Here is a 15,223-nt window from a genome sequence, read left to right on the forward strand (position 1 = left end):
TTGTATTTCTGAAATAACTCCGCGTGTGCCGTTGGAGGTTCTTCTTTGTCAGTTCTCCCGATTGGTTCGTTTACGGTAAGCAAACCGGATATCCTTCAAAGCTCTCATATCATTGGTTGGTTCATATGAACCAGTGACGTTGTTCAAAGTAGTGCGTTTTTATTAAAATATTTTTTATTATTTTTTTCGTACGTTTTCAAGAAACCTTGCAGTACAATTTAATGCTCTAATTTTTACCGCGCGCAAGATATTTTCAAAGGTATCTCTTAATGGTATCGAAAATGATATAATGCTAAACACTACAAATGCCACCAAAATACAGTCCAATACCTCAAACTAGGTACAATAACATTATTTGGATACTTAAATAGATAATGTATTCACGTTTTGTTTGAGCCGTTATTATTGTTTTCCAATATTTCCAAAGCTAAGCTGCTTTTCCGAAGCCTTATAATTGTCAAAAAATACCCAAGTTCAGGACTGATCTATGTCATGCATTGTAAATAGCAAAGTTGAGGAAAATACCTTACCCTTAATTAAAATAAAAAAGTGTCATTTTCAATCAAAATTACACTCGTTTACATATGTTAATAAATTTACGAAGGATGGGACACTAAAAATAAAATAAAATACTTAAACTCATTAAAATAGCATTATATCAACTCATTAGTTAACCCGAAAAAAAATTGATAATGATCCTTAAGATAAAAATAACTTTATTGAATTTACTTTCATAAAACTTTGAATTATCTATCCTTACCTCTGTTTTGTATAAATACATTGAACTCCTTAATAAAGATACCAGTCTCGAAGATGTCGCGAAAGCGATGAAACCGGTCACTGGATATTCCAAATTTGTGGATTAAAGTATCACTCGTCTTTTATTTATATAATAAATTGGTGAACTTATTAAGGCTTTTTAGGCTGTTCCCTTGTTAAGCCATAATAATTAAGAAAAACAAAAAATACGTAGTAAAATGAATAAAATTATAAAAACCTGTGATGCAATACTCGTGGAATAACAATTCATAATCATAAATAATAACATTTCAAAGACGATAACATTAAAAATATTAAAATATAAATTATACAAATTAGTCACATACATAATCAAGTATAAAAAATAATAGAATCATTAAAATATTGAGATAGTTTTTATTTATTTATTTAATTCACAAAATACACAATTTTATCATAGAGCACATAGAGAATGAGGAAGTTCAGTGGTTTTTTTCAAATTTTTTATTTGTTAATAGACTGTTAAACTAAGTCAATTTTTTTTTTTTTTTTTTTACATATCGTATTTTCGGTGCTACGATTTTTTAAAGTTTTGTATTTCTGAAATAACTCCGCGTGTGACGTCAGAGGTTCATTTCCGCTTATTCTCATTCAGTTCTTCCTATTGGTCCAGAAGCGACAAGCAGACCGGAAATCTTCCATAGCTCTCAGATCATAGGTTGATTCACATGAACCAGTGACGTCATTTAAAGTAGTGCGTTTTTATCAAAATATTTTTTATTATTCTTTCTGTACATTTTCAAGAAACTTTGCAGTACAATTTAATGCTCTAATTTTTACCCCGCGTAAGAAAACATTTTTTGTATCCAATTTCCCGTAGGGCTGAAGTTCCTCATTATATTTTTTTTATGTCCCGACTTGTTAGAAAATTCCGTGTTAAGTCGGGACAAATAGTCTTTATAAACAAATTACAACTTTTTATTAGGGATACTGTTTTTTGGGAATCATTGATTTTTCATTTGTTCTTTTAGGCTTATTTTTTGTTTCTTGTATTAAAATATTCATACGGTGTATTTTTATTTTGTACCTGCTGTAACGAAAAACTGATAAAATCATATACACCCACGCACAGGATATCCCTGTGGGGTTTTTAAAATTTATTATTATTTATTTTGTTTTATGTTCTGTTTGTATACTATGTAATGTAAGAAAAAAAAGTTTAGAAAATAATTCAAAAAACGTCATTCAAATTGTAATTCAGATATGGTTTTTGGGGTAAAAAATTGAAGAAATAAATAAATATTATGCCAAATATAAATATTATTCGTTCTTTTGTCATGGGTAGGTGTCAATAAAATTGTATCAGGGAGGATACGAAAGGTGCTACTATGAATCTTCTCGCGGGGGTACAGAGTGGTTCATTAGTTGTTTTTTTTTTTACATGCAACTACACTTTGCTTCATATATGATCACACTGATGATAAAACGTTATTGTAAATTTATTTATACGCCGTACGGGCTTTTACATTTGTTGGTAAAACAGACTAACATTAAACCCATCAAAAACTGAACAACTATGGGTCGCTTTAGCCAGACGACAGAATTTGATCCAGGATACGGCCCTACCCAATGTAGGGAGTACCGCTTTACCCACCGTTTAACTACTCGGAGTTTTACTCAATTCTGACCTTTCTCTTGACGCTCAAATTAGTAGAACGATAAGTTCATGCTTCTACCAGCTGAGACAAATTAAATGCATACGCAAAAATTTGCCGGTTGATGCCGCCCGTCAATTAATAAATGCGTTTGTTGTGTTTAGAGTTGATTATTGTAATGGTATCTATGCAGGTCTATCAATGAACAAAATGACTCGCCTACAATCTGTATTGAATGCCGCAGCGAGACTAATTTTCGGAATCTCTAAGTTCAGTCATATCACTCCACTACTTCGGGAACTACACTGGCTACGTTTTCCACAGAGGGTCGAATACAAATTCTGTTGGCTTATGTATAAGTCACTGCACAACACTGCTCCGGAATATCTAAGGGAACTATGCATTCCAGATGAACTAGCTGACAGGCGTCTAACGCCTAGATCAGCTACGTCTACGGCGAGAGGAAAAGTTATTTTACCTCTACGCAAACAGCGCAATAAATTTAGTGAACGCGCATTTGCGGTCGCAGGCCCTATGGCATGGAATGCTCTCCCAGCAGAGGTGCGAGGCTGTGAAAGTGAAGTGATGTTTCGGAAAAAACTTAAAACCCACTTGTTCTCTAAATCATTTGAATAAATTCGTAGCATGTGACAACAAAATAAATTATTTTAATTAAATTACAAAATAATCACTATGTAAAGCGCCGTTGAGGTATTTTGTTACGAAAATGGCGCTATATAAGTTATCCATAATAATAATAATAATAATAATAATAATAATAATAATAATAATAATAATAATAATCAATTGCAGCAGTGTATGATAAGTATATACATAAGATTAAAAGTAAGAATAAAATAAGAAAAACTAAAAGAAACAATAATAAGTAAAAATAAGGAAATGCACCCTCATAGGTATAAGGGGTATACAGAAAGATATTTAATATATTCACGTACATAAATACACACGGCATGCATATGCATAAATACACATAGACATATACATAAATGCGTAAAGACATTTATTTATATATATTGTTGGATATATATATCTATTGTTGGAGAAAGTCAAGAGAAGAGCAACTAAAATGATAGTTTCTCTAAGAAATAAATCATACGAGGACCGCTTAAGGGAGCTCGGGTTAAGTTCACTGGAAGAGCGGAGGCAGCGTGGTGACTTGATTGAGGGCCGGTTTTATAAACATCTAATCAAACTTCCGTAAGTGTAACGAACCGTTGGTCGTTCGTTACGATAACCGACGGTTTTGTGTTCTATAAACCATTTTTGTTAACGGACGGTTGCCGGTAAGCATTTTCATAGAAATTCAAATTTTTTTGTCAATTTTCTATGGAAAAACTTTTTATCTGAGCTCTTTCTGTCAAATGCGAACGGTGCGCATTCGCATTGAATGAAAAAATACATCAAATGCAAATACTCGACAATTTTGAACGAAGTTTTTACACAAAAAAGAACAATGAATTGAGAGTACTGTGAATTAAAATTAAAATTATTAAAAGCGAGCAGGTACGATGGATAGTTTTAACTATTATCTTTTATTTTAGTATACATCAATAAACCATGTTTAAAATTTAAAAAAATTGATTATCTGCATGTTAATTGGGCAGAGATTTGATCAAATAACAATGTGATAAAACAACTGTCATGTCAAATATGTACGGCAGCGGCGCTGAAGGTAACGGATCGTAATGCATTTAACCGACCAAAATCGACCAGTAACCATTTAACCATAGATTTAACGGCTCGTAACGCTACGAACGTTTATAAAACGCAATAATCGGCCGGTATACCAAATTTTAGTTAAAAATATTATAAAGTTAACGAACGGATGTTTATAAAACCGGCCCTGAAACGTTCAAAATCTTAACTGAGCAATATAATGTACTTAAGTTGAAATCAATGTTCACTGTGAATGAAAACCGCCATCTCCGAGGTCATTCATTGAAACTAAACACTACCTCCTTCTCATCCAACCCCAGGAAGAACTTCCCGACAAACCGGGTTGTGGAGAAATGGAATGGCCTTCCCGAGAAAGTGATTGGTGCTAGTTCAGTGAATGTTAACTAGATGCACACATCAATTTATAATGTTTAATAACCATGCACTTGATATACACGCATCAGCTTAATAGCTGCTAGTGTATTATTTTTATTATTAATAATAATAATGTATACATACACATAAATATATGTATTGTTTTACAGATACATAAAATTGCCATGTATTTATTTATTTATATACGGCATTTCTGCCATTTACATATATGTGGTTTATACCACTCTTTATAGAGTGCTTAAAAATAAAAATATTAAAAAAAAAATCGAGTATGAAATATTAATATACTCGTACTGTACACATTATTAATAACTTGAAATACATATATATTTTAAAGAAATTATACAATAACAAAATACATTAATCAATCAAATTATAACTATTCCAACCCAATCTTCTGAAGATGATTTGCTCTTTTTGATCAAAATATGTTGGTCACTTTATTTTTTAAGCTAGGCAGAGATAAACTAAATATATCAAAATGTGATGCATATTCATTCCCGGTATTCTGTAATCTAACAATAGGTGAGTTATATTGAGCTACCGTTCGAGAATTTTGACAATAAAATATTGCAGATGTTCTGCTTAATCTAGGTGGTGCATAGAATGAAATCAATTTCAGTTGATCAGGGGTATCAAACATTGGTTTTATTATTTTATATAAAGTCGTAAGATCGGTCGACGTTCTTCGTTCTTGCAATTTAGTTAATTTAAAAGAGTCTAAAATTTTGTTATAATTTAATTGATTAGTAGAAAAACCCATATTAAAATTAATATATCTAAGAAATTTATTCTGAATTCTCTCAATAGAATCTGAGAAAGTGATTTGATAAGGTGACCATATTGGAGAATTATAATCTAGTTGGCTTCTAACTAGAGATGTGTAAAGATATTTTAATGTGTTTATATTATTTATTTCATAGTAAGACATTACAAAACTGTTTGAAAAGCGGGAAAAAAACAAATACGGTTTGGTTTATTCGATCTTATTAAGTGCTTTGGGTAAAAGTAGCAATAAAAGTAGCAATAATGTTTGAAATGAAATTCATCGTATAAATGTTATATTTGAAGCACTTACTTTGTGGTTATTGATGCATAAACAAAATATGAAAAAAAGAAAAAATAATAATACAAAATTAAAGATTTTATACCAAGAAAGGAAAAAAATATGATGTACGAAGCCTATGTCAAAAGTAAATTGAGTTACATGATCGCCTTCTGGGGAACTGGTAACAAGACAGACATAACAAGAAAACAAAGACAACAAAATACAATTCTCAAACTAACATACAACCTACCCTACCTGACCTCTACGACTGAACTGTACAAAAAAACACACCAGTTTGACATAAACTACTTGACTAAAATTGAGACCTTAGAAATTGGGCACAAATTAACACTGGGAAACATACAAGACGACGACATAATATTAGTCAAAAATGCTGACATACACAAATATAACACCAGACAACAACAACACTATCATATTGAAAAAGCAAAGACAAACACAGGACAGTCAAAAATACTACATCATGGACTTACACCCGTATGCAGAGACAAACCTTAAGGTGAGGAGAGTACATTCTATTGTCTTCACCTTCGGGTTATTCTCTGAATTTGAAATTAGAATGTACTTTCCTCATCTTAAGTTTTGTCTCTGCATACGGGTATTAAACACTACAACGACTTACCTTACTAATTGAAAACTTTTACTGGAGACAAATTTAAAATCAATCTGAAAAAGCACATGATGACTGAACTAACTAGACTAGACGAGACATAAAATGACTAGACAATATTAAATTTCTAATGTAACCCTAATGGGTTTTTTAAAATTGTAAATAAATAAAAAAATATAAAAAAATGATTTAATACAAAGAATCATCATGTTTGTATTTATTTGACGTTCATCAGTGTGGCCATATATTAAGTAAAGTGTAGTCGCACGGAAAAAGTGAAAATTCACAAATTAACTACTCTCTATGACCTCATATTTCTACCTAGAAAAGATTCAGAATGCCCTAGGCCCTGGAAAGCATTGATTAGGTTTTGTGTAAAACTAAGAAATTAGATATTTACCCAGAGTTGTGATGAGTGACACGGCGAACAGGACGCACCCCGGAAGGGACCAGACACGGCCCTGTACGGGGTTAGTAGAGGCTCCTCCCCCGCCGGACAGCGCCCCCTCGTGTCGGGAGAGGTACTTCTCTATCGTGTCCCGCCATTTGCTTTCGTCGCGATCACTCTGTAAAAAAATAACAAACTCTTACTCACGTCCATTTTTCCAGACGGTAACAAAGGTCGACTAAACACTTCTTACAAGCGCCAAACTCACAGTGAAAGGGACAGAAATGAAGTTCAGTGTTTTTTGTTAAATATTTTTTTTTGTTAATAAAGACTATCAAAGCTAAAAAAAAATATGTATCGTATATCGCTATGATTTTTAAAAGTTTTGTAATTTTTTAAATCCCTACAGAAACTTCGAAATTATATTACACGCGACGCTAGTTCAAGTCGATTAGTTTTTCTGACATTTCAAAGTAGAGTCCTATACAATCCTAAAAACGAATTATTTGTATTCGCTTAACGTCAAAAAACATGGCTACCCTAGAAACTGGAAATCTGTTGCCGGTTGCAACAACATAGCAAGGCTATAATTGTGACATTTCAAAGTATAGTAAAAATCAAATTATCCGGTTCAATGAGTGCCAGACGTTATTCGGATATGCAGAAATCCGGATAGTTAGATTAACCATTAAATCAAGGCAATTTTTTGAATGAAAACGCGAAATTCACTAAGATCACTTATTTATAGCTTTTGAAGTAATACAGTGAATTGGAATCACATAAAAAAATACTTAAACATGTCCAGCAAAGTTAATTACTTTGACGAAGAAACTCACTTATGAGGATTTATTTTTTTATAATGATCCGGATATTTGGCAATCCGGATGAACGGAGTTCGGATAAACGGGGTTCTAATATAGTTAATTTTTACTAAAACCATTTTTTTTATATATTTTGGAGAAACTTCGCTGTAAATGCTCAAATTTTTCCGCAAACATTTAAAAAAAAACATTTATTTAATTTTACAATACGCCCAAGGGGCATTTACAAAAATTATACAGGTAAGTACAAACATAGTAAGTATTAATTTTAAAAAAAAACAACGCTTTTTTCTTGTATACATGTAGAAACAAAAAAAAGCATGCTGCAATGCAAAATAAAAAGTTTAACAGTGTACTTTTTGATGATGGATTTTTTTTACATATTTTTATTTTATTGAAGCCAAAAATGAAAAATACGCAATTTCGTTTAAAAAAAATATATATTTATATTTTGTTGAAATACAACTGTTTTTTTTGGTTTTCATTTATTTTTCAAAAATATTTACACAATAATCTTAAAATTATAAAAGTCTTGCTGAATTGTAAGCATACAATTCGTCAGCAGGTTCTTATATATTGCTTCGATTGTTTCATACTTAACCTACAATAACATTTACTTTTTTTTTTTAAATGACGTATACTATATTTTATTATATTATTACAAATGAAAACTATCATTACTACAAAAATCTTTTTTCCATTGGCAATAATTTGGGCATACGTCGCACTCTTGTATTTAATTCACTATTCTTAATAATAATATTTTTAATCAGCTGATTTATATGTCGCCATTTTTGTGAAAAATCACCTCAAGGGCGCTTTTTTAATAAATTGTACATTTAAACTTACATTCTAACTAAGCTAAAGTGACACATTATATTTACTGATTTAAAATTGAGGGTATGATAAACTAAAGAAGTGAGATTTTGGTTGGGATCTGAACTGACTGGGACTGTCGACGATTCGTAAGTTTGAAGGCAATTGGTTCCAGGCAGAGGGGCCGGCAACGGCAAAAGCACGATCTCCGAATCTAGTGTTTGGGGAGCGCCGGATTTTGACAAGTTTTCCTCTGCCTAAATCAAATGCGGACCTAAGAGTAGATTTTCTGACATGTATTTTCCCTAAGACAATGGTCTGATAGGTATCTTGGAGTCATTTCATGAAGGGGTTTGAATACTGTCCAGCAAAGCTTGTATTTTATTATCTCTGGGCTTTTTAACCAGTGCAAATCTCGAAGATGTGAGATTTGAGAATATTTTTTACTCGTATATTCAAAAATATATAAACTCTAATAAATAAACAACTATAACAATATTGTCACTTTCTAAGTACAAGAGTCAATCTCTTTTTTTGGAGAGTTACAGTGATAACATTTACTAGATGTATAAAAGTAGATTTGTATAGAATTTTAAAAAAACATGTACCATTTATGAAGTTTATTAACACTTTGTATCCCGGAGCCGTGTAAACACGTGATTATATAACCATACGTTGTGTCCCGGTCCCGTGTTTTCACGTGGTTTACCAGCTGTCTAAAAAAGTGCATTTTATTGACATCTAGTGACTTTAATTAGTACTTTTTTGCTGCTGGTAAGCCACGTGAAAACACGGGACCGGGACACAACGCATGGTTATCATAATCACGTGTTAACACGGCTCCGGGATACAAAGCACAAAAAAAGGAGTGAGACCGTGTATATGTGCGAACATTGCAATGCGCAATGTGGCTCTCCATAATGGCCAATGTTGGCAAAACTTTCATACAAAAATGATATTTTTATTGTCTCTAATAAATATAAGAAGTTTGAATTGATTTAACCCAGTATTTTCAAAATTATGACACTTTTAAGAAACCCTTTACAAAGCATGAAATTTCACAAAAATGGGCCGGGCACAGGGTAAATTCTATGTGTATTCGGCCGGTACTCAGAGTGTTAATTGAAAAAATATATAAAAAACACTGATAAATAAATAAATAACTTTTTTTAAAAAATGTAAGTTGCGTCGGTTTAGGCTCTCTACAGGGCAGTATTGCCGGAGCACCAACGATTTGTAACATATTATGTACAAAACAAACATTGATGCTAAATATGCGAAATTAAAGAAAGACAGTCTTTAAAAACAGTTTTGGGAATTGGTGGGCGGTTTCATAATAGCATTCTTATCCGCATGCGACAAACAGAATTCACATACAAAACTTTTAAACTTACCTGTTAAAGTTTCAAAAACTATCAAATCGTGAGACTGTCGCATACTAAAAAAAACAATCAACGTAAAACTTAACCGCTAAGTTTGCTGGTATGAAAAACAATTTTCGGTTAGGTTAGGTTAAAAACTAATTCGTTCGTATTCTCGACAACTATATTATGTTAAAAGTGTAAAAAAACATGTTTTCATTCATAATTATCGGGTTTAAAAACGAGCACAAACAAAACGGCTCGCAGTCGGCGTCTCACGTAATGCCCTCTGAGTGCGCTTCTAACAAACGTTACGTACCAGCATGGCGCGGTAACGTTATACGTGCCGTTTGTCGAATAAGGCGCGAAACGTCTCGTTTTCAGGTAATTCAAAATATGCATAGTTTAAACCTTTGTAGAAAATTTACCCGACGTCACACATAAAAAATAATAGTACTAATATCATCGTATTTTTTTGGTTACTATGAAATAATAATTAAAATAAAAAAATGTACATATTCTTCGATCTTTGTTTTAACTCATAGTATCCATACGATTCGACTGTGGAATCATCTCCCACTCACTATAAAATCGAGTGTGGTCCCGTGGCTAGTGTCTAAGGTCCGTGATTCGAATCCCACTTCTACCACAACATAATTCCCATTTTTTAATAGTGAGTTTTTTACGACTCGTTGGAAATGGCCTTCAAAATGAAATATTTTAGTAATTCATAATAACGCAAATATTTATTTAAAAAAAAATTAAAATAATACACGTTTCTACAGTACTACCTAGCTTTCCGCCAAAAGAAGAAACACCCTTTTTCTCTTTCCCCGCCCGTAATTAATTAATATCTCAGCATGTACTATTGCTATTACCACGATTTTTTTGTAATCTTCAAATAAACCTCAATACATAAGAAAAAAATAATAAAAATAGGTATATTACATAGTTTTGTATTTTTATTTATTTATTTTATTTTATTCAGAAAACATACAGTCATACATAATAAGTATTAAAAACAAAAATTTTTTAACATAAAAAGACCAATTAAGTTTTCATAAATTATGCAAAAGATATGGTTGGAATCGTCGCGCGACGTGGAAAACATTGTCTCATTTTATAGTTCATTTTGTCATCCAGTGCCAGAAAGTGAAGAACATTCAGACCATAATAAAGGTAGGTTCCATTCCACATTCCTATCCTTTCTCAAATATTTCCCAATTTACAAAACTGAATGAAATTCGATTTTCATTTACAGTCCGCCTTTTCGTTAACATTAAATGTGACAAAAAAATAAATAAATAAGAAATTCAAGTTAGAAAAGAATAATTGTTAACATTTGCGTTTTCCACGGAGGTTATCGTTGGTAATAAATTAGAATAAATAATTGTATAAAATATTTTGTCCATCATGATCTCTGAAGATGAAAAAATACCGAGTATTTATTTCAAATGGTGTTTTCACATCATAATATTTCATAGCCCCTGGACTGGTACCTGAAGCCTGATAATCTTACCTTTATGTAACAAAAATAAAATAATATTTTATGTTTTGAATATAATGTCGGTCAAATGTCCACCACGGCGTTTTTTAATCCGAGAGGTCCAATTTTCATTAGTTCTCTCATGAAATGAGTAAAGCGTAAAAAAATTGACTACCCAAGCAACACTAACAAAATCTCAATTTTGTTTTCTTTGACAATCTGACAGATAGAAAAATAATTCAATTTTTAAATAATGCATTTGCTACTTACACGTAAAATGTGACCCCATCTTGTTTTTTTAACATTCCAGCAGTATTTCTACACTTTAAAAGGACACAACACGGCATAGTTGAATTCAAATAGGGAGTTGCGTACTGAGCGACGTCAACAAAGAAACTGATGGGTCAAAACGTAAAACTACTCCTTTAAGAGTAGTTTTATCGCCTTCTGTTTTATGCGCTTATTCGGTTTTATGCGCTATGTATTTTCGCATAAGTTTAGAAACTAAAATGAAATAAATAACGTATCCTATTTCATTGGTTGTCATTTTTTGGCGATAGAAAAATATACAAATATGAATATAGGTACAAAATGTAAAATAAATATAGTATCCACGTGCAATAAAACTGAAATTTCAAACAAAATTTTGCATAACTAAAGTTTCAAAGACTGGATTAAATCGTGCGATCGTCGAATACTAAAAAAACAATAAACGTAAGACATAACCTCTAAGTTTACCGGTAAGTAAAACTATTTACGGTTAAAATTTATTAACTGCGCTGGGGTAACTTAAAACTGCCGCAAAACTTTCTTGTCACGCTAAATCGTAATCGCTAAATATTAAAATAACACAAGATAATTCAAATCATACCATATCCTTAACACGGAAAGGTCGCTAGCAGACATAATATTATAAGTACGAGTATGTTTAAAAGTGGTAGAAATATGTTTTTTATGTTATTTATTTATTTATTCATATTTTTCTCTTACAAACTATAGTTAATAATAAAAAAATGTGACCTTACTGGGGTTACCCGTGCTGAGGACACTTAACAATATATTTTTTTGAAATGTTTTTACATTAGAGAATAAACAAAGAAGACTAACTTAATAAACAGAGATAGTTAACAAAATATTCACAGTTTTAAAAACTAGATATACATGTACATCTATATTATTTATATTACAAAACGCACAATGAAAGTAACAAAAACCTAACATAAGCTATACACTTGTGGAGCGGTTGATTCAATATTGGTTTGGGCGAATGAGACAATCCATTTTACTTCTACCTGGCTCCACTATCCATTTTTTATAGCTTTAGAAAACAGTTGCTGCCTGGCACAATGTGTGTACATAGGAAGACCGTTTGTAGTAGTTCGTTGAAGATGTTAGGATTCGTCTTGCGTACTGCCAGGGTTTTTGGTAATACACGAGTAGTGAGAATTCTTTATAACTCATTGGTGCGAAGTAGACTCGAGAGTGGCTCGATGATTTGGGGACCGTGTGAGTTGAAGTACTCACTTATGGTGGAGAGGGTTCAAAAGAAATTTCTTCGGTTTTTCTACATGAGGGAGTGTGGATATTATCCATGGCTTGAGCTCCTCCAGGGTATGCTCGGTTACAGCAGTTTGAAGACCAGAAGGAATGTGTATTTAACTACGCACTTCTTTCGATTGTTGCGCGGTATTATTGACAACCCTGAAATTATGCGGAGCATTAGCTTTTATGTTCCGGATAATTACCTTAGACAGCGTCAGCATATACTGTTTCACTTTCCAATATACAGGAACTAGAAAGATTAGATAAATAAAGGGTAACTTAATAAGAGTAATTGAATTTATGAGGCTTGAACTTAAAATATAAAACAAATTTTATTTGACACAAAACGGATATTTTTATAACATGCTAAATAATATTTGATGTTTTAAAGATAATGTCGTTCAAATGTCCCCCACAGCGTTGTTTAATCCGAGATCTAATTTTCATTAGTTCTTTTATTAAATGAGCAAAGTAGGGTAAAAAAAAAATTACCCTGGCAACACTAACGAAATCTCCATTTTGTTTCTTCGACAATCTTGACAGATGGAAAAATAATTCAATTTTTAAGTAATTCATTTGCTACTTAAACATTCGTTTGTTAATACCACATACCACAATAACACATGAAATGTGATGCCATCCTGTTTCTTTAAGATCCTAGCTGTATTTCGACACTTTAAAAGGACACAACACGGTATAGTTGAATTCAAATCAGGAGTTGCGTATTGAGCGACGTCTACAAAGAAACTAATGGGGCAAAACGTAAACCTACTCATTTATGAGTAGTTGAGTTTCCTTCTGTTTGATGTGCGTATGCAATTTCTGGACTATTCTTAAATCTATGCGTACGGGTTGTACTCAGTGAGAAAACGTATTATGTATATATTCATTAAAACTCGCATGAAATGAATAAAATTTTATAAACACCACGGCATTTGTTATATAACTTATAATAATATGATCATAAAATGGCTTGTAGTAAGAAACGGAAACAAAATCGCTATTTTATCGACTGTGACGTCACGGACAGGGCGTAAAGACATTTGGTTAAAAAGCGAGCAAGTCTTTAGTTAAAACTATGCACTAAATTTATATATTTGCCAGTAAAATATTTTTTATGATGTCGCGTGTCGGAATAATAAATTAATGAAAATGGAAAAATATGCAAAACTTAAATACTAATAAAATAGTCATGTTCGAGATAGCTATTTATTTTCACACTCAATAGCGTTAAAGCAAGTTGCATGGTAGTGAATTCGGCCCCTCGGGTCCCAACCACGACGTCGCGCCCTGCGTGCCTCAACTGTTTTATTTAATTTTATAAGGCAATTCAACAAATATGCATACTAGAAAACATACAATGTAAATGTATTCGTCGATACAATTTCACATGCTTAAATATCTTTAATTATAGAATTACACAAAATAGATAAAATAACGTTTACTGATTAAAAAAAAATAAATTCTTACACAATATTTATTTATTTATTAAGTATTTCATTGATTAAGGTTAAAATGTATTTTTCTCTGGGAAATCCCGTGCCGAGGAATACACTTTACAAGGTTTATGACGAAGTGCTTTTTTATTTTACTTTAAGATATTTTATTTATTTGTTCTTTAAATTTAGGTATTAGTTTTTTTACTTTGAAGATAATGTTACGTATAATATGTAGGTACAACAGAATTCAGCACAAAATATATTTTTTCAATTTACATGCTTTTAGTCAAAGAATGCAATATCAAATGTAATAAAATCAAGTAAACAAAATATACTACATACATTTTACATGCCCTTTGACAAATAACACCATTTAATAAAAAATCATTAATACATATACCATTAAATTCAGTACATTAAATATATTTTATACAATTTGAAAGTTTTATCACAAACATATTTTTATTTTAGATTTGATAAATATGCTATAAACTTCAGTACATAAAATATATTTTATACAATTTGAAAGTTCTATGATAAATATATCTTTATTTTAGATTTTATAAATATGCTATAAAATTCAGTGGATAAAGTTCACTAAAAACGATTTACAAGTTCTTTGACAATAAATAGCTTTTTAATATTTGATAGGAATACTATGCAATTCATCGAATACAACATAAATACTTTTAAAATGTTTTTAGACAAAAACAAGTTTTTTAAATGATTTAATTTGATAAAACAAACAAATTATAGCGCCGTTTCCCCGTAGGGGTAGGCAGATAGGATAGAACGCTATATCACTCTGTCTTTGCATACATACCTTGTTTTCTCTACATTCATACATCTTCTTATGCACGCAAGCCAATTATTCCTACTCTTGAAATGTGCATCTTCAAGTATTTGCTGGACTTGATTGTGCCCTGTCTTTCTCGGTCTTCTTCGTTTTCTGCATCCGTCAACATTCGCATCGTAGATCCTTTTAGCCGTCCATTCGCTCTACATGTCCAAACCAACGCAGCACTCCTTTCTTGATTCTGTCGATAATACCTATCTCAGCCTTACATAATGTACGGATCTCGATATGTGTGGACCTTTAACCTCATACAACGTTTAACCATACATTCGCCCGAGGGATCGCATTTTGACAGCACTTAACCTACTTTCATCATTATTTTTCCAATTCCATACTTCACTCCCATACATTATTAGAGTTGGCACTAGA

General features: G+C 31.7%; 1 protein-coding gene across 1 annotated transcript in view; it reads right to left on the reverse strand.

Moving 5' to 3' along the window:
* LOC148282919 (uncharacterized) overlaps positions 1 to 15,223 on the reverse strand; it is a 104,017-nt gene that overhangs the window by 1,625 nt on the left and 87,169 nt on the right. Inside the window, exon 6 of the mRNA XM_088224284.1 lies at positions 6,546 to 6,711. Within this exon, the coding sequence (XP_088080410.1) occupies positions 6,546 to 6,711 (166 nt within the window). The remainder of the gene's footprint in view (positions 1 to 6,545; positions 6,712 to 15,223) is intronic.

The sequence above is a fragment of the Micrasema longulum genome, unplaced genomic scaffold, assembly GCF_059751315.1.
Source record: "Micrasema longulum isolate JH-2025_06_02 unplaced genomic scaffold, ASM5975131v1 h1tg000278l, whole genome shotgun sequence".
Lineage (NCBI taxonomy): Eukaryota > Metazoa > Arthropoda > Insecta > Trichoptera > Brachycentridae > Micrasema > Micrasema longulum.